General features: G+C 42.3%; 1 protein-coding gene across 1 annotated transcript in view; it reads right to left on the reverse strand.

Annotated features, from left to right (window-relative positions):
- Positions 1-21,506, reverse strand: part of NIBAN1 (niban apoptosis regulator 1) — a 117,074-nt gene that overhangs the window by 42,904 nt on the left and 52,664 nt on the right. The window contains 5 exon segments of the mRNA XM_030574166.1: positions 10,961-11,128; positions 12,903-13,017; positions 13,900-14,004; positions 14,006-14,031; positions 16,155-16,286. Coding sequence (XP_030430026.1) covers positions 10,961-11,128; positions 12,903-13,017; positions 13,900-14,004; positions 14,006-14,031; positions 16,155-16,286 — 546 coding nt within the window.

Genomic DNA, 21,506 nt, shown 5'->3' on the forward strand with positions numbered 1-21,506 from the left:
ACTAATAACCTCTGGCCCCAGCAGGTCAGCAAATGCTTTCACAAAAGACACAAGAGCAGTTGTTATAAGGAAAGATGTAGCAACCTGTATAGAACTTGGCAGGAGCAGCACAATATGCAGGAGGAAAGAGTTTTAAGAAAGTACCAGGAAGCCAGTCTGTTTACACATGGCTTCAACACTAGTTGCAGTTTCAGCATCTCTGTAAATATTTCTCTTCATAAAGACTTTAGTTTTAGAAACACTGAGTTCTCTCGCTCTCATGTTATTACCCAGTATATAGTACATGAAACAGTAATGAAGCAGAGTGGTTTGGATACATGAAGTATCAATAATACAATGCTGATGTTTCTCTAATGACAACACAGTATCACGTTATTCATAGATCATGTGGCAGAAGACCACTAACCACTAACAGAAACTTGATGAGGTCACTTCCAAACAGGATACAGCCCTGCAATAACATGCTGTATTTATAGCAAATGAAGCCTTGTAATGTGAGTTCCTGCAGAGAACAGCAAACCACGCATTTATTGGACTTCACTATCCTAGAGAGATTCCAGGTTACTCCCATCACTTGGGAGCACTGCACTTGTGTTTCAGAGTAAAAACACCAATATTTTATATACCTATAGAATAAAGTCTTACATTTACACAATGCCTTTCATCCCAAAGGATCTCAAAATGTTTTTACTACCTAGCTGTCATATTCCAGTTACAGATATGCACATGGCTCTCACTGAAAGTTATGAATTTTTAGCCTGGATATAGCCAGACATGTACACAGGGGAATAATTTCACCAGCCACTGAAATACAGCCACCTCTCACGTGGAATATGGCAGCTTTTTTGGCAGTGCACCATACCTCGTAATAGTTTGAAGATGGAAGGAATAAATGCCAACATATTAGAGTCAAGTAGGCAGAATGTAATCACAATGTGAGTTTTATGCACGCTAATAGTCTTACTCTTTCAGAAGGAGTACACCTCCTACAGAATGAAAGACCTACCCCTCCCACTTAACCAGGAAAGTCAGAGGGAAAGCAAAAACAAATCCTAATGAGCTTTGAACTAATTGATGTTGCAGAGCAATAAAAACAGCAGGAAGATTAAATCAGTCTTATTCTTGGTCTTTATCCACAAAGAATCCTAAATTGTGGCTTTAAAGACACCATGGGCTTTTTTAAAATTTCCTTACCAATGTCTTCTGGATCATTTCACCTAACAGAAGCAACAGAAAGCATTCCTTCTTTCAGCAGTTCTTGCCAGGAAACATTGCCTTGTTTGCAGCATAAGGACTCCAAAATACTTTCTAAAGTCATTTTGGACACTTAACTATTTTGCATTATACATGGATGAGCATATGCGGTACATAAGAAGTTTCTGAGAGGATGGAGCATGCTCTTTCAGGAAAGAGACAGGAAAGGGATGAAAGTCTGAGATGTGCAGAAAGCAGTAGGGAAAGAGAAGAAAATGTCTGGGGAAAGTCAGCATTTCTTCTGACCTACCCCACTTATCACATAACTCAGCCATTAAATATCTCCTGTTTACAACTCTGACTGAAGTGACAGTTTAAATCATTATCTTGTACTACGTCCCAGGAGATGCTGAGACATATTACAGGAATTAAAAACATGTAACTTAAGACAAGCAGAAATAAATGAGGAAAAACACCTGCCAGCCGGAGTAACTACTCAGAGGAAAAACAGATTGAATATATGGGAACTGTAGACATTTTTAATGGAAAAAATCTGAGATCATCTTATCTCCCCTCTCCCTGCTCCCAAATTTTGGCCAGTACACGAACATTCCCTACACAGCAATCAGAGTACATTCAGCTCCACCGCACTTTAATCTTATCAATCATATTTATTTATATCTTGTCAAGTAGACAGTGGTATGCGTTTTTGAAAGTCATTCGGTTTCCTGTATCATGATGATGGTTATCAAGATGAAATGTATAATGTCTGCTAAGAGAATATTAAATCTTGAAGGGTCTGCCCTAACTTTGAGTCTCTCAGAATTACACTAACAGCTTTTTTCCCCCTTAGTCAGACTTCTTTAGATACCAGCGCTGATGTACAGGTTTTTTTCCATTTTGATTCCATTCTGATTTCACACAGAACAGAAGAAGGTCCAGCAATGGGCTAGTAAAATGGTGGTTTTAACGGAAGAGCAGCCTCTTTCAAAAATGCAAGGAAAAGATGCAGCTGTGATATAAAACCATTTGCTGATCTAAGTTCCATGTAGCATGGAAGGATTTTGCTTTTAATTAGTAAATGATGGTTATCAACGTCTTCCTCCACCTACAATCCAAAATTTACACCAGGAAAGTTAAAACCACATAACATCGTGTTAGGAGTCAAATAGTTCTCCTTTCTGCTGTCAGTTGTATCAGGCCAATCAATGAAAAATGAGTATTAGGATACAGGGGAGACAAATTGGGTGAAACAGTATTTTTTTTAATGGACTAACTTCTGTTGGTGAGAGACAAGTGTTTGATCTTACACAGATCTCTTCTTTAGGTGGCTGAAGAAGAGCTCTGTGTAAGCTCAAAAGTAAGAGATTGTTGTTGGAACAAGGAAAATATGGTAGTAGAGGGAGTTTTTTGGATGTTGGTGGCACTGTACCAATATAACTTACAGTCAACCTGCCACCTCTTTCAAACTACTGGTGAGGCATTGGTGAGTGATCAACAGTAGCAAATTTATACTAGCCATGTATATTTACCTTGACTACTTTCCCACACCAACTGGTGCTATAGAGATTTATTATGCACCAGTGAAGCCAATCAGATATTTGTCACTTTTGCCAGAGACTTCAATTAGCAGTGGTGAAAAAGAACTAGAAAGAGTATGATACTGACTTTGAAATATATTGGCTCCAAAAACCAACCAAAAGAAAAGAGAGAAGTGAATGCAAGTATAGTTTAAAATCAAGCTGCATTTGATTTGCCCTCACAGTAAAACCCGATTTATCCAGAAAGCTGACAAAGTAGAACTGTGTTATAAAGACCTAGTTAGGCAACTCCCATTTGGATCCCTACAGCTGACTGATTACTAGACTTATATTCATCAAATAGTGAATTTGCCAGAGGAGACTGCTGCAAAAAATCAAAGCACACAGCAAGTTCTGCAAGTGGGGTTTTTTTTGGTACTATAGCTGGTCCTGACTGGCTCAGTCACTCCCCAAATTTTTAAATATTCTTTAATTGCAACTGAATTGGACTCAGAAAAGATGCAAAATTTGTAACCAAACCACTGATAATGAAGAAAGTCTGATTACTTCAAATCTGAGGGCTTGTCTAAATTTAAATGCTGCACCGGCACCGCTGCAGCTGTGCTACTGTAGCACTTCAGTGAAGATGCTACCTATGCCAATGGGAGAAGCTCTCCCATTGGTGTAGGTACTCCATGTCCCTGAGAGGCTGTAGCTAGGTTGATGGGAGAATTCTCCAGCCAGCCTAGTGCTGTCTACCTCAGAGGTTAGGTCAGTTTAACTGTGTTGCTCAAGAGCATGGATTTTCCACAAGCCTGAGTGACATAGTTATACCGACTGTAAGGAGGCACCCTGGCTCCCCGCTGCGTCTGAGAAGGACGAGCCAGAGCAGGTGCCTCAGTGGGAGGAGCCACTGCCACCCTGTCCCCGCTCCCCGGAAGTCAAGGGGCGGGATAGGAAGTATAAAAGCCCGGCCCAAGCACTCAGCTGGCGGCCGGCTGCCGGAGAGGACAGATGCTGGTGCCCGAGCTTCCGCCAGGCCCAGCCTATCCTGTGCTCACTACCCGGAGAAGCGTTGGCCTGACCTGCCTCGCGCTCGGTATCCGGAGGAACGCTGGCCGCACTTGCCTCATACCCGGTATCTGGAGGAATGTCAGCCTGACCTGCCTTGTGCCCGGTACCCCGAGGAGCGGCCTGAGCTTCCCTACGACCGGTATCCCGAGGAGCAGCCTGAGCTTCCCTACGACCGGTATCCCGAGGAGCAGCCTGAGCTTCCCTACGACCGGTATCCCGAAGAGCTGCCTGAGCCTCCCTACGACCAGTACCCAGAGGAGCCCATGGTCTGGGACCCCCCAGACGACGCTGGCGAGAGACAGGTACCCAGATAGGGGGAGGTCAGAAGTGGCCCGGGGGTAGCCGACACTGGTTTGGCTCCTGAAGAGCCTGAACCCATGTCAGTGTGTTGCGGCCAGGCTCCCCACTGACAGCAGTGTGCCTTGGCCGCTGCTAGGGCCCCGGGCTGGAACGCAGTGCAGTGGGAGGGCCTGCGTTCCCCCTGCCACCCCCCCAAGGGTGGCAGACTCCTCCCTGGCCTGAGGAGGCCTTCGGTGTAGACTTCTGGGTTACTGTGTTTGCTCAGCCTGCTGAAGGCCTGAGCCTGAACTGCTATTGCCCCGCCCTGCCCAATGGCCCAGGCTGATATACTGTGTTTGCTCAGCGTGCTGAAGGCCTGAGCCTGAATTGCTACTGCCCCGCCCTGCCCAAGGGCCTGGGCTGATACTGTGTTTGCTCAGCCCCTGCCTGAGAGTCTGAGCCTGAACTGCTACTGCCCCGCCCTGCCCAAGGGCCCAGGCTGATATACTGTGTTTGCTCAGCCTGCTGAAGGCCTGAGCCTGAATTGCTACTGCCCCGCCCTGCCCAAGGGCCTGGGCTGATACTGTGGGCTTGGCTACACTCACACTTTACAGCGCTGCAACTGGGGTGTGAAAAAACACCCCCCTGAGCGCTGCAGGATACAGCGCTGTAAAGCGTCAGTGTAATCAGGGCAGCAGCGCTGGGAGCGCGGCTCCCAGTGCTGCACGCTACACCCGTAAGGGATGTGGTTTACATGCAGCGCTGGGAGAGCTCTCTCCCAGCGCTGCCGCTCTGACTACACTCACACTTCAAAGCGCTGCCGCGGCAGCGCTCCCACGGCAGCGCTTTGAAATTCCAAATGTAGCCATACCCTGTGTTTGCTCAGCCTCTGCCTGAGAGTCTGAGCTTGAACTGCTTACTGCCCCGCCCTGCCCCAGGGCTTGGGCTTATGTACTTTGTGCTTACCCGACCCCGGCTGGAGGGCCGGAACTCGGCCTTGTTTGCAGACCCTTTATTCCCTCAACGCTTGCTGAGGGGTTAGGCCTACTGGACTGCTGTGTGTGTAAGGAGGTGCCCTGGCTCCCCGCCACGCCTGAGAGGGACAAGCCCCGACACCACCGGCTTACACCGACCTAATTTCCTAGTGTACACCAGGCTTGATCCTTATAACACGAAAGCCTCACTGATCAGCATGAATGAAGGGCAAACACACCAGCACCAAGGAACTGGTTTTTGAAAGAGAGCTGATTCATATCTAGAAACAGTGATCAGTAAATCCCACTGTAATTATTCCTTGGACTCTATGAATTCTGACCAAAAAAATGAAACAAATCTGGAAGAGTTAAAACAGTTTAGAAAAAGAAAAATCCAGCAGCAATCAGTTGTCAAGATGACATGCTGACTCACTGCAGCTCCACACTCTACAAGAAACAATCAGCATGCATGAAGGAATTAACTTTGTCTCTTGGAAGAAAACAAATATTTCAGAAAACAAACTACAGAATTTTCAGCTATAAAACAGCATTATAAACTTAGTTAGAATTCCCAGTGGCATTTTCTAGGAAAATAGCATGGCAATTTCAGATAACACATTGCATCTAGATACCTGGTGCCATTTTCCAGCAACTCTCCTGGCAAAAGTTAAAGCTACCTAGCACTTTTTGAGAAGATTTGGAGAGAATGGTGCCTTGACTAATGCTCCTTATCTTAGTAAAAGACATTCGAATGTCCAGTACTTTGAGTGAGTCATTGTTAAGGCTGCAATTTAGTCACGGATTCCGTGACTTCCAAAGACCTCAATGACTTCAGCCAGCCCTGGCTGGGAGCTGTAGGGTCCCCTGCTGCCGGTGGTAGACGGACCTCCTGCATCTCCTGGCCACTATGGGTGGCGGGGGGACCCCCACAGCTCCAGGGGGACCTCAATGCTCCACATCACCGTGGGAGGCAGGGGGGGAATCCCCGCAGCTCTCCGCATCCCCAGGGCAGGAGGGATCCCCAGAGCTCCTGGCCTGCATGGTGGCAGGGGGACCTCCGGAGTTTGGAGCCACCAGCGGGGAGGATCCTGGAGCTCCAAGTCCACCCCGCAGCTGCTTAGGTTTCTCCATGAATTTTTCATTATTGCCTATGACCCGTCCATGAGTTTTACTAAAATGTCCATGACAAATCTTACCCTAGTCATTGTTGATTGCATATATAATTTTCATGACTCCTTGTGTTCTTTTCTATTTAATCTAGGAAATTGACATGCAAAAAGCTTGTTCACATATCGTTAAGGTCATTACAGGCAATTCAGCAACAAGATATACTATTAAACACTCACTAAGGCCTGGTCTATGCTAGGAAATTAGGTCATTATAACTATATCGCTCAGAGAGTATGAAAAATGCAACATCCCTGAGTGATGCAGTTAAAACAGACTTAACCTCTGTGTAGACAGCACAAGGTTGATGGGAGAATTCTCCCATTGACTAGTTTACACCCTATCGGGGAGGTGGAGTACTTATGCCGCCAGGTAACCTCTCCAATCAGGTTGGTGGCATCTTCACTGATGCGCTGCAGTTTCTCTGCTGCAATGTATTAAGTGTAGACACGCCCTAATAGTCCTAAACCTTTAAACCAAAGGAACTCATAAGATAAAGGTTACATGTGCAATCCTGACACCAACTTTAACACTCCGTTCTCATATACATCAACAAACAAAAATCTCTTCCCTGACCAGCACCAATCCCTGTAGTTCTCTATGCAATATTAAAAGGCACACACAAAATTAAGAAATATAACTTCTATTAATCAGAAGTGATTGATTGAATTGAAAATGTGATTACAAACTATTGCGTGTATAACTGGTATTGTGCATGTATTGTTCTGTATACTAAGTGTGATAGTTTGTTACAACACTGACAGTTGCAGTTTTCTTCTGAAGAAACACTTTTATGCCTTGCATGGGGATTAGAATTGGGATATGTTCTTACAGCTGCTTTGTGTTTGTCTAGTTATGGGTATATGGAATTATTTTAATCAGTGGACAACATTATTTATAAGCCATTTGTGCAGTCATGAATTGTTAAAATGTCTGGTTGCGTATGACTACACATGATTGAGCAAAAGCATAGACTTTATAAAACTTTGACATGAATAAAATGACTGCATTTCACCCAGTTATGAGAGAAAGCACATAAACCAATATTAACTGCCTCAAATAACTGTTAGGAATGTTTCCTCCAAGGGAAGAGTTACAGTTCTTTGGGTGCTGGTCAATGCGACATTTTCTGTTAATGATGTGTTCACAAGCAACTGCATGACAGATTATAAGAATTATGTAACATTAGCTTACAATTTCCTTAGCTTTTAATGTGCAGGCTCTTCTACAGGAATAATGATATGTTTTATTCTGATTTGCTTTTAGCAAATAAGTTTCTTGAGTGGGAATATACCAGATGTAAAGTGCCTTGGTAAAAATACCTTAGTGTTCATTAAAAATCTTGTATCAGATAAAGTCTGACTTCAGGAAAGAGGCGAGCAAGAAATCTTGGAACAGGCACATATATCACCAATATCTGAAATGTGTGAAATATAGTCAAACACTGAATCACACACATTAAGATGGAAAAGACCAAATAGGTCACCTACTCCCATCATCTGCCAGTGCGGGACTGTCCCCTAGAGCATGTGGTGAACTTCAGTTAAGAATGGAGGTTTCCAAAAGCCCTGTCAAGTCTGTTAATACTTGTCCAATAAGAAGGAAACAAAATCCAAAAAACTTACAACGATCCAAGTCACAGAAGATTTACACAGTGCCAGGGAAAACATGATTCTATCCCTACTGTGAATTCTGTAACTCGCTGTAGAACCAAAGTATTACTTTTTAGTTTGCAGCACTTTTGTTCTGTATGATCACAGCTAAAAGAGCAGACTAATCAGAATATAAACCACAAGGGGAACTTTCCCTGTAAGAATGCTGTGGGAAACTGGCTTCAGATGGCAGCTGTACATGGAATATTTGTTGAAGCTTTATAGTTTCAAGATATTTGAAAGTGCTAACTGCATATGTGTTCCTCCTAAACAGAGGCCTTTCACATATATAAATCTAGCCCTAATTTGGTAAATCTTTATGCTTCTTGGAACTGAGGTTGTGTCTACATTAGGCTTTTAGCCACTAATATAGCTACAACTGTGTAGAAAAGTGCAGCTTACCCAGATGTGTACAAGGTAAGCAGAGAACAAAGAAAAAACTCTTTCTGGTGTCTTACTAAATTTGGTACTAGCTTGCAGATGAGCAAAGAAGGAACAGAAAGGAGGTATGAGGGATCACAGGCCTTGAACCCTAGATCCCCAGACAATGTTGAGATTGGGGCTACTATCCAGCAGCTCACCTAAGCCCGTGGAAAAAGGGGGCTACCAAAGCTCTAGCTCACAAAAGGCCCCACCCACAAAGCTCCTGATTGGGGCAGAAACTCTGCCTCATTGATTGGCTGAGATGCACTACTTAAAACCAGAAAGAGGCACAGGAAGTTGTCTGAGCAACTAGGTGAATCCCTGACTAGCTGGTGCTATGGACCCCTGCTTACTTGCCTAACTCTCCAGCCCTGACTCCCAGCCTGTTCCTGTCCATTCCTGCCCTCCTAATCCCAGACCTGGTCTGTTCCTGGTTCCTCTTTCCTGCCTTGCTCCAGGTCCCTGATCCTATAACCTACATTGGATGCTGACTTTAGCTCTGACCCCTGGCTTGATACCTGACTCTGTCTCCATCTCTGACCCTTGCAATGGCACCTGGGTCTGACCCCAGCGGTTCCATGCTCCTGATTCTGACCATTAGGTCTGACCACCCATGCCTGATCCTTAGAGGAAAGCTGCAAGACCTTGAGAGAGTCCATGACATCTGTTTACTGGTGAGTCATAGAGCCCCAGGTGTTCATGGGTTTATGTGACTGCAAAGGTAGCACCTGCCTATGACCACCATTGAGTTCATGGGTGCAAACAGTTGCATACCTTAAAAAATCAGTTAGACACAGATTGCAATATGCATCTCAGTGAGAAGTGGGACTGAGCCCTGAATGAAGACAGGAATGAAGCTGTCTTTTGCTGTTAAATGAACATTTTTGTCCCTTGGTCATTTATTTAGATACTAATGGTCAAAACTCATTCTGAGAGGGAAAGACAGCCTCTGCTCTGAAGGTTGGAAGTATTTCTTATGAGAAAATATCTGCAGTATTGTGTACTAATGGCCCCTCAAAAAACCCAGTGCATAATTGTTCCTGTAAGCTGCAGTGTTTTGGATCATTAACATGCAATACCCTAGTATTTTCAGAAAGGTTCCTGGAGAAAAAATAAATTAATAATATTGTACCTTCAGCCAACGTTTACGCAGTGGAAACTTCACATACATTCACCACTAGAATTTAGACATTTACCATTACCAAACAATGGTAGCTGAGATACTGCAGCTATTTCTAATCTTAAATATATAGAAATACTGAGGTCTTCAATAGCACTATATAGAAGCTGTTAAATGCTGAAAATTTTCTGTAGTGACTATATTGTAACCTCTTAATACTGTCCAATGAAAACCATTAGCGGCTCTAAGAACTCCTTATGAAACTGGTGAGGTCAGGACTTCTTCATCTTTTTGGAGAGCCTTTAAGAAGTATCCTCAACTGACACCTCACTGTAAACCAGCCAACATTTTAGTTTTGTTGAAATTGCAAACCAAGCACAACTTTCAAGAGAGAACTTCCAGGCATGATGCAATAAAGGCACTATAGACATCTGTGGACCCTATATTCTCTTCAGTGGCTGCTATAGAGAGGTCGCTTTATTTTAAGAGAGAAGTTGCTATGTTTTAAGGTAATCTAGTTTAGTTTTTGGACAGTGAGGGATCTGGCTATATTTGATCATTATTCATTAAGTCTTGCTCTGACAATTATGTGAGATTTGGCCCCAGCCATCTTCCAGGGGTTTTATCTTCGCAAGCTAGAACAACAAGTAAACAAGCATTTGATATAGTAATCCTTTGGCTGTGGCACTCACTCCCTTTGGATATCCACCTCAGCCCAGCTGTCTCAAAGATTTTAAATCATTTCTTTTTATGCAGGTACTGATTCTGCTCCTGCTGAAATCAATGTAAAAAAATACTCCCACCAATTATACTCATAGTGAACTTATAGTTTTAAAAAAAAGCCTTTAGTCCCAAATACGGAGAAAAATCACAGAGTGAATGCACCACTCAGGTTCTACTGGGAGGCCTTAATTGGTGCATAGCCTGTGCACTCCCATCAGTAGAGGGGTGAGCTTCCCCCAAAGAAAACATAAATTCTAACACCACCATTGATGCATCATCATGATCTCAATGTGATCTCTAACATATGATTTTTATAACATTTGACCAAAAATTTGATAGCGTTAAAATACTGTTAAATAGCATGCATCAGACTCTCATCTTGCTGCCAGCATACATCACAGATGGTCCAGTAGACCATGTATATATAATATAGCAGGAGTCCAATAAACTCTTTGGATGATTTTACTTTATGGTAAAGATTTTAAATTCCCAGAGGAACTGGAAACCCATTTCAAAGAAGAGACTAACATGTTTTGCATCCAAGCAACTACAACTTCTAAAAGCCATGTTGAATAACTGCTTGAATCCTACTAAAATTTAACGTGCTCACACTTGCTAAAATATAGCTTAATTTTAACCAGATTTAGTTGTAGCACTGAAAGAAAATGATCTACATTAATACAGGTTTTACTCAAGGCACTTACAGGGAAGCACCTCCGAGACAGAATGGGACTCCCATAATATTTTATTTTTCCGCAAGATGGATCTTACAGCAGGCTAATCAGGCTTAACTACAGGTAACGGGTGCACAACAGGAAGCCATTATTGTACTTACCTTGGTTTAAGTGTCTGACACAGTCATTCAGCACTGCACTAAATTGTTTCTGAGCTTCTGGATCCTCGAAACAGTAGTAACTGTGTCTGAGGTAGGGCTGCCACAGGTAAACTGGAAACTCTTTTGGCAGGAGAACAAATGCCTGGGCATTTTCCTTCTCATTAGAAGCTAAATAAATAAATACATACATACATAAATAGAAATATCTGGTTTAAAACAAGTTTCTGGACTTTTCTGGCCAGTTTACCAAACATTTTTACCTTGTGATTAAAGCTATAGGAGAAATAAATCCAATAAAGGTTCTCAAACAACACTTCTTCTTTATCATGGAGGTCTGGCCTAGGAAAAGTACAGGTCTCAGGATGAAATGGTCCATCTTGATCCAAGCAAATAGTCATTCAGATCATGTTGCAGCATTGCATGCTTGAGACCTGCAATCTCTGCAGATTGCACTTCCATGTTACAGTGGCACATGTTTGTATTCAAGTTAGATACAGCCCTCAGATGGGCAAAGTTTAGGCACCTTGGAAAACCATAATTTTTGATGGATTATAAAGGCTAGTCAGCAGGACTTTCATGGTAAAAAAAATTAAGCATGGGGAATTTTCATTTCTTTCCTACTGTGTCTTCTGTCTAATGTATTGAGCAAATATATTTAAGCAAAAAGGAAGAGTGGGCATTCCCTCACCCCCAGTTTTCCTTCCATGTAAGCCCAGATGTACTGTCTTTGGAAAGCTCTGTGCAATTCTCTGCTCTTGGACAGATCAAAGAAGGTCCAAAGTCCCTAAAAACATCAGTTTATGTTTCTATCTGGAACACACACAGATACTGTAGAAATCCATTTATAGTTAAGTAGAATAAAAGTCATTGTATCTATGCTTTGCAGTGTGCAATGGGCAATTCCATTTATGGTCTCTTTAGAGACTTTGCTTGGAGTAAAGATGTTAAACTCACAAAGCCAGATCTTTGGCTCGCACATAGGGGACAGAGCTGCCACAAAAAGGCAGCTAGGAAGTCATTGTATAGAAGAGTCCCTAGATGGCCTAAAGCTGACGTATGATTACTATTATTATTTATTTGTATTAGCAGGTGTTCCAGGACCATGACAGGGCATGACTGAAGCATGCTGTCCCTGGCAATCCTCGGCCAACGATCAAGGCCGCCCAGAGGATTCAAGGGGACCTGGGGTCTTTGACGGCGGGTCCCGGGGCAGAAGGACCCCCCGCCACCAATTTGCCACCAAAGACCTGGAGCGGAAGAAGCTCCAGGAGTCTGGGCCCCGTGAGAGTTTTCTGGGGCCCCCGGAGGAAGTGAAGGACCCCGCTCCAGGGGCTCTGAAAAACTCTCGTGCCCCACTTGCCCCCGCCCCTGGGTGGCCCTGCCAACAATCACAAGTTAGAGCAGCACTGAAAAGACTTACAGGTCAGAAAGGCAATGGAAAGACACTTGTGTCCCTTATTCCCCTCCTTAGCTATTCCAAATCCACATCTGGCCCTAGATTTAGAGCTTTCTTCCTCTTCATGGGAGGAAAAATCATTGTGGTGTATAAGCAATACAAAGTAATGTGGAGTTATTATCTACAACTAACAACTTCCCTTCTATTTGTGTGTGGGACACCCAACTAAGTGCCTTTAAAGGGAGACAACTGACATCCAATGATGGGATAAGTAAAATATGGGAGTGGTGTTTTCTAGTCTGCTTGTGGTTTTGCTTTGTGCAGTTCGCAAAACTATTTTGTAGTGACAGCATGACAACAAGTATCCAGTACTTATTCATTAATTAATAGCATGTAGTATGTGGTCTTCTGGAATTATATTTCGATAATGGAAAGCATGGAGCATTCATCTTCTGTTACACTGCTTAAAACATAGCCTCAAAGTCTTAAAAAAGACTGTAGATAAAGAGGTTGAGATTGGGCATTTCAGTTTTTGACAGCGCTTACCAACTGGGTCTGGAAAATGCTTATCAGACAGCAAATTGTAATCTTCTTCTGAGGTCAGTACTTTGCCTCCTGCAGGAAGAATACGATATTTAGGGCTGACCCCCTTCTGGTAGGCCTGGGGGAGGAGGGACATGAGAGAGAGAGAATCAAAATAAAGATTTTAAAAATAGTAGTCTCAGCCTATAACATATCCCCAATCCATTTACATGAAACCAGTACATAGATCCTCCCTAAAGACAGCAGTTTTGGTGGGCTAAATTCAGATCTATTTCCTGAAAGCATCAAATCTGAATAATGTTTTAAGTGTAAAAAGGTCAGCAAAATGTGTATAAAAATGGCCTCTGGTACTGCTTATCTGGTATTGTGCAACTTTCAAGTTATATCTACTTAGTTTGATAGCTAAAACTAGTTTGGACATTGACACTATTGCAGGGCCAACATTCTGGCTAAATAGAAAGCTGCAGGGTGGTGTATGGGAATCAACAGATAAATTGCTAGTTAAATTCCAGTTCCAGAAACACTGGTTAGGTACTACAGTGATAGACCCCTTAGAAATGTTGATAGATGGATATATATGGGGAAGACAGAAGTGTTGTGAAGATTAATTGTAAATACTTGCAAAACGTTTGATAGATAAAAAGTGCTTAATGGATGTTGCACCTGCTCATCTGAGGACAGAATTTGATCCATTCATAATAAAACAGCATCTGCATTAGCCTAGAATCCACTCCTATTCAGATTATCAACAAGTTTGGGAATATGAGTCAGTAATTTTTTTTAAATCTAACAGAAAGAATAAGGTACAAACAGACCCAGTCATATGTTACCAACTCCACACGGAAGCAGTAAACATGCGAGAGTGAAGCTTAGAGTGACTAGATAGCAAGTATGAAAAACTGGGACAGAGGATGGAGGGGTAACACTATATAAGACAAAGCCCGAATATCGGGATAGTCCCTATAAAACTGAGACATCTGGTCACCCTACAGCAGCTTACCTCTTTTGCTCTCAAAGCTCTGCACTGCATAGTCGTTCTGATCACAATATATCTCTCCTTCCATTTCTTTAGATCTTCAGCAAAATGCAACAACTCTGCTTCAAAACAAGATCATCCCAGATTCCACAGGGGCTAAAAAGAAAGTGACCAGATTTGAAAGCATTTTGCACAAATACCAGCTATTTTGAAGGTTTTTCCTTCTACATTTCCAGAGGGCATATTAGCAAGGACCATTTGGGGGTCTTGGGCCTTCTCTTGAAATTCAGAGTAAGGATCATCTGTCTGAATCAAGTAGATGCAACCAGGTGATTGAATTCATATGGCTTCAGAGGGTTGGGCGCTAGCGGGTCTAATTCTCTCCAAACTTATTTCTAGATTTCTGTGGCAGAGGAGTTCTTATTAACATTTCAGTTTTCATAGTGGTAATGTTAACAAGTTCATTAATTATCTTTTGTTTTAAATGTCAGTTCTACAGCAGAGCTGGCCCATTGTTCCCAGGTGCTTCTCCATTACGTGTTAAAAGACCATTTTATTTTGGAGACTAACTTTATGATTGAAATAATCAATTCTATCGGCATACAATATTTCACGTTTCTTCTTCAATTATACTTTTTTTGGCTTTGCTGTCCATATACATATATATCTTTTCAAGAGCAATGCTTGTGTTTGAGTGCTGGCTCTTTTTCTAGCCAACCCACATAACAGTATAAACTATGAGGTTTCTACCTCTCAAGGCGAAGACTTGTGATTTCAGGCCAATCCTAGTGAAATGCTTAGGCTAGCACCTCTCTCTCAATTATGGTCAACTGCTCTGAATTTCCTTCCCTTATCAAAACCGTACATGCATGCTTCTTTAGATTATTCCATGAATTAGTTTGACAAGTGTTGGCCTTTCCTATGGAATTATGCAGGCATGGTTTACAGATTTGGCTAACTCGCCCACAGAAACTTCTGCCATAATTAAGGTTCAGATTTCGCAGGTCACAGGCAATAAACAAAAATTCACAGACCTGTGACCTGACTATGACTTGTACTATACCCCTGACTAAACTTTTGGTGTTCTGGGGAACTCCGGGGGCACAGTTGCAGCTCAGGAGGGGGGAATCTGGGGCACCCAATGTTGCTGGGAGGGGCCTCTGGGATGCCTGTTGGTGCTGGGCGGGGGCCTCCGGGGCACCCGCTGGTGCTGGAGGGAGAGACTCTGGAGCACCTGCTGGTGCTGAGGGGGGGTGGGGAGTCTCCGGGATGCCTGTTGGTGCTGGGGGGGGGGCCTCCAGAGCACCCACTGGTGTTGGGGGGGGCAGCATGGGACCTCCATGCTGGCAGGGGACGGCCCCATCGGCCCAGGACTGCCACCGACACTGATGGCAGGGGGCAGCCTGGGACCACCATTGTTATGGGGGGGGGGGAGGAGTGTGACTGGCGTTGGGGTCAGTCACACCTGCTAGCTGCAGAAGTCATGGAGTTCACGGAAAAGTCAGGGAATCCGTGACTTCCATGACAGACTCGCAGCCTTAACCATTGCATATCAACTTTATTCTGAGATACCTACAAAACTTTGCAAGTGATCAGAGCCCCACTATTCCTCCCCTCCACACCAGATTTGATCCCTGTTGAAACGTATGTTTCATATCGGTATTTTTCTTATTCCAAAATATTCTCTTCCCTAAAAGGTAATACAGTTACTTCATGTCTAAACACAAAACAGAGCCAAATTTTCAAAAGGCCTCAAACACAGCAATTGAAGTTGTACTTATATACATCTTTAACATTTTTACCATGTGCAAAAAAGAAACGTTCTGGGATGCCAACTGCAACTGCACTTGCAAGTTTGTACAGATCTATCCAATCATGCACACACCATAGCTTCAAATGTACATGGGTTTAACTGTAAAAGAGATGCACTCAAGATGTTTTGTGTCCCAATTTACAGGCCATTAAAAACAATAGCCAAAATATAAGTAAGGAAAATGGAAATACATTATTTATTTCTTATATATATGTCACAGTTAAGATACTTTGGCACTGATTTTCAGAGGTCCTGAGTATCTGCTGTTCTCACTGACTTTAACTGAAGTTGCGGGTGTTCGATACTTCTGAAATTCTGCCTCTTTTGGTTACAGATGTAATCTTGAGTTTCAGAGTGCATTTTGTGTATATTTAAGATAGTTATGCTAATAAGGTATGGCTGTTTCTGTGCTAGCAGGGCAGAGCTATCAGGCAACATCTAGGATTCCTCCAAGATTTCCTGTTACCTTCGTTTTCAGGGAATTGAGACTGGAAGTTTCGATGCTGTTCCAGTTCATTTTGGATGTGCTCACAAAAAGCAACAGCATACTGGCGTTGGTAGTGTGGGCTGAAGTTTTTGATTACAGCCTCGGTTTTCCCTGAAAACAGAAATATGAGAATAATTACATTTAATTTATATTCATTTAGGAATAGCAGTACAAACCATATCAACATACTGTCTAACAGAGCCAATGCTCATTGCTTCAGAGCAAGCCAGAAACCCATAAATGTACTCAACTGTGTGATACTGTAAACACAATGGAAGTTTCGTCTTGATTCCAGCTGGTGAGCCATTTGTGCCCCAAATTGTTATTTTACACAATCTACTGCAAATGCTGTTCTTATTCATACACTATAACTACCTAATCTTTTTCTTAAAACTTACTAAAATGTATTTCCCTATAACATAAGATGCTATCTTACCATTCTCATGACCATAGTGTCTCAGAACAGGCCGATGTACCATAGCAGGAAGATAGGTTTCAAGCAAAAAAGAGATATATACAAGATACTGGGGGATGTTCATGCAAATTAGCCAGCTTTGTCACATGTAACAGATTTTATTGCTGGCTCAGAAACCTTTCTCCAATCCCTTTAAAAAGGACACTTTCTAGGTTTGGCCATTGTCTGTGTCTCATAAACACAACACAGAAATACTCTGTGAGGAAACTTTTTTTTTTTAACAGATTTAAGTTACTTTTGGACTCCAGATATCATCAGCACCAATACTGCTACGTTGTACTTCTATAATCTCCTATATGAGAATCTCAAAGCTCTTTACAAATAATAAATGAAAATTCAACATTCCTGTGAGGGAAGGAAATAAGATTATCCTACTTTATAGACAAGGAAACTAAAACAGAAGTTAAATGATTTGACCAAGATGACTCAGTGGGCAGTTGCAGAACTGGGAACATAACCTAGCACTCCTGTCTCTCAGTCTGCATGCTAGACAACAATGCCTCTTCAGAGATACTACGGAGGCTCAGTTACAAGATATTATTTGAGCTGGATGGAGAAGGTAACTAACTCCCTTTCGTGAAGGATTTTGTATTTGAAATTTTGGTTTAGCTCAATTTGAAACAAAATCCAATAATTTCAGATTTTCCATGAAAGGAAATAGAGCCGTGGTTCTACGGTAATTCACATGGCAGGCTGCCCCAGAACCATAGACTCTAGAAGCCCTGGGGTCCCTGATTCCAAAAGCAGTCCAGCAGGTGGATTAGCTGGCAGAGTTCCCACTCAACTTTTTCAAAATCAAACCATCTCCGCAAAAAGGTTTCAATGTGACAATTGGCAAATTCTGACATAAAAAAATGTTAATAGGAATTTTTCCTAGCAGCTTTGCATTTTATAGAACAGGCACAAGTCTATAGCCGATTGAATGTACTACTAAAAGTTTTGACATAGTATGTTGTTCCTGTAATGTATAACCATACAAAACTTCATCCACCATCCTCTATTTAGTCTCACTGTAGTTGGGGAACAACGTTTTAAAAAATGATGCACTCCTCAGAATTTTTTAATTTAATTTTGATGTTTAAAAATATCCAAGACTTTTTTAAAATATAAATTGGATGAAAAAAAATCTCCGTATTTTTCAGAGACGGAGTTAGGGCACATTTGATGGTTTAGAAGTGTGAGATTTAATATTTTAGCACTTGTGAGTACTTTATTTCCTTCTGGCAAATGGGTCTCAGAACTCCCTATGGCTGACACTGCTGTAGGACAGAACAGATTTTCTGCTGGGGGCTCAGGGCAAACTGCTGCTGCAAAGTGGGTGGAACTTGCAAAAGTGTTCAACACTACAGTCTGGTCTGCTTCCATTGAAGTCAATGGTAGTCCACAGCAATGAAAGTGTAATTAACTTTTGAAAATCTCATCCACAAAGATCTTTTGTTATTATAACATGATGCTTGGTATCGAGAGCTGACTTGAATTTAGCAGCCATTATCCAGTGAGCCCACCTTGGACTTCCTTTCTATCCCTTCGTGTATTTGTGGGCCAGCAGCTCTATAGACTCAGAAGTCCATCTGAAAGGCTTTCCAGAGTAAATGGAAGTAATTCTGTCCTATATGCCTAGATCCCAGTTAATTTCTTGATTCTTGCATAGAACCTAAGGGTATTCTTTCTCTCACAGAGCATGTACAGACATAAAAAAAACCCAAACACTCCTGCTTTGGCAATTTTATTTTCAGCTAGTTACAAGTCACATAAAACTTTCTGCTAAGGCGGTTGGGGGGGGGTAGTTCATAGTCATAGTCATAGACTGCTTCATAGTCTTTTTCCTGAAACTGTACATCTTAGCCTGGGTTACACTGGCATGAAGGAGAGCCCTGACTCACCTAGACTGGAGGCCTAATAAACAAATAGGGGAATAAGCCCTGTTTGTTAAAAACTTATTTTTTTTTCTTCTCTGAGACTCCAAACTTCCAATGTCAAGTTGCTCTGTCACAGAGGGTCTAAGATTACTGGACCTTAAATCTACAGTCTGCAACTTGGACTAGTAATTTTTTCAGGGGGAGAGAAGAAAGTAAGCAGGGTGCTGAAACAATTTGTTTAGTGGGGGTGCTGAGAGCCACTGAATCAAACTGTAAACCCTGTATATGATGGAAACCACTTCAAGCTAGGGGGTGAAGCAGCACTCCAGCACCCTAGTTCCAGCACTTATGAAAGTAAGGGAATAAGTTCTACCTCTGGGGAGAAAAATAGTAAATTTCCTCAACAGGCTGTGTTGGAGATCTTGTTCAACAGTGACTGAAGTGGTTCAGAGGTTTGGTGTATACAAAGCAGAGATGAATTAGTAGGCCAGGTGCATGTGAGGCAGCCAAAGATCTAGGATTAATCCAATTTATCATATAAAGATTATGTCATATATTTCTTCTATATCTGTGATATGTATGAGGCATGATATAATCAATTGCAACATTAACCAATGAGAAATTACCATATTTCCACTTCTGCACCACTTGTCGTATGTTGTCATTATGCTAGAATATTCTCCTCATAATAATAAAAGAGAAGAGAATATTCAAGTGTCATTCAGAATCTCAGACTAAATTAGAACTTGATCCTGCACCACTCAAATGAATGGGAGTCTTGACACCAGCTTCAGTGGGAGTAGGAGTAGATGTACTGTTCATGTTAACTTTTTTAGTTTGTTCACAACAAGACTGTGTTATCTGAAAATATAAATGATTGAAGTACAAGTAAAGGGTAACCCTTCCTATGAAATGATACTGTGGTATAAATACAGATCAAGCCACTTTGTTTTCTCAGCATTATCAGAATACTTAAGGAACGAGTTCCCCAAGTTCTTTCTCAAATTTAGGCCTTGGCTACATTTGAGAGTTACAGCACAATAAAGCCACCCACAGCGCTGTAACTCACTCCCCATCCACATTGGCAAGGCACATACAGCGCTGTATCTCCGTGGCTATAGCGCTGCAGGTACTCCACCCCTCCCGCGAGGCTTAACAGCTGCTGTGGCGTGGCTGAGATGCTGGTGCTCAGTATAGATGGGGAGTAACATTATACGCAGTGATTGACCTCCGGAAACGCCTCATAATCCTTTAAGTGAAGGTTCCTCTCCTTGTTTTGTTGTGCTGCTCTCTTTGTTTTGTTCTGAACTCCGGGCTTGGGAGCTGCTTATCCACAAAACAACACAGCTACTGCTTGCTGTGAATGAGCAGAGGCAGGCAGAGGGGTTCCCTTTGGAAAGCGCACAGCTAATGTTTTGCTTGAAGAGAGGAGTGGCGCAGGGGGACGGGGAAGGGTCCGTTTTGGGGAGGGGCTGCTTATCTGGTCTGTGAGAAAAAACAAAAAGCTGCCGTTTGCTTTCAGTGACTGAGAGGGGGTGGAGGACGTTCAGAACTTGCAAGGCAGGGTGCTGACACAGTGTCCACACTCCAAAAATCCACTCTCTCTCCCCTCGCGCTCCCTGTCACACTCCACCCCACCCACCCCCTTTTGAAAAGCACGTTGAAGCCACTTGAACGCTGCGATAGCTGCCCATAATGCACCACTCCCAATGCCGCTGCAAATGCTACAAATGTGGCCGTGACAGTGCGCTGGCAGCTGTCAGTGTGGACAGACTGCAGCACTTTCCCATCTCAGCTGTACGAAGACAGGTTTAACTCACAGCGCTGTACAGCTGCAAGTGTAGCCATACCCTTAGTGCTTCTTTCTCTTTTGAGTTGTTTATATCAAGCAGAACAAAGTTTCCCACTTGGTTTGTTTGGCTACACTGCAACACAGCCTTTACAATGAAATGTGTTTTGAAAACCTAACTCTTCCAGAATAATGTTTATCCTAACAGAATGCGATATAGAAGACTAATCAATGGAAGATTAATCAAAGCTGAATTTACAAACAAGAACAAATGTCAGCCATGGAGGTTGAGGGATTTTCTACACAATTTGGATGACAATACTCTGCACAGATGGATGTTTTTCCTTCATTGAAGATTTACATCATGGAGAATAAACTCTGCTAAGGTTGCACAAGTCTTCAGGATTCACTTCACAAAAGAGAGCCTGCATTTGCTCTTTTGTGTTGCAAAGCCTTAAAGGCAAACAACAATACATCTTTAAGAACAAGAACAAATGCCACTGTATTAGAAACATATACTGGTGATTCCTTTGAGGCAGGGACGGATCTAGAATTCTCAGATAATGAAAGGTGGTTTCTTTTCTTTCTTAAATATGCTCTTTTAATTTCCTTACATCTGCAGTTTGTTATTCTCAGTGGAGCAGATTATGGGTTCTTGGAATTTTTTTTAATCCAAACCCTTCTTTTTCTTTCCATCCATCATCAGCTAATTGGTTTGGATTTCAGAATCCAACAAGAGAATAAGCACTATCAAAATCCAGGAAGTTGGAATGGAAGCTGAAGAGTTCTCCTTTGTGTTATCAGAATTCCTCCTCAAACTCAAGACACCCCATTCCCTCCATGGTGCTTTAACAAAACCGTGACACTTTGAGAACTCACTCTACAAATTTATTAATTTATTAGCTGAACACATTTTAACAAAGCACCCTACCTCATCTTGTAAACTTTTTCTTCCTTTGGGGTTATGTTTTGGATATTTGCTAAAATGAGTGTCTGGTGTATATTAAGTGTTAATCGTGTGCTGGACACTCTTATGAAAATTGTGTGTAATTTGAACCAGGGTATATAGCATGTCCTTAGGTGCTCAAATAGTTGAAACTCATTCCCCAAGATAAATTAAATGTACTTGCTTTATTAAGATAAACAGGTTATACAGCACTTTAAATAGAGCACAGCTTGTTCTCTGAAATTCATTGCTTCCTTATTAA

Source organism: Gopherus evgoodei, chromosome 8, assembly GCF_007399415.2.
Source record: "Gopherus evgoodei ecotype Sinaloan lineage chromosome 8, rGopEvg1_v1.p, whole genome shotgun sequence".
In the NCBI taxonomy this organism is placed as follows: Eukaryota; Metazoa; Chordata; order Testudines; family Testudinidae; genus Gopherus; species Gopherus evgoodei.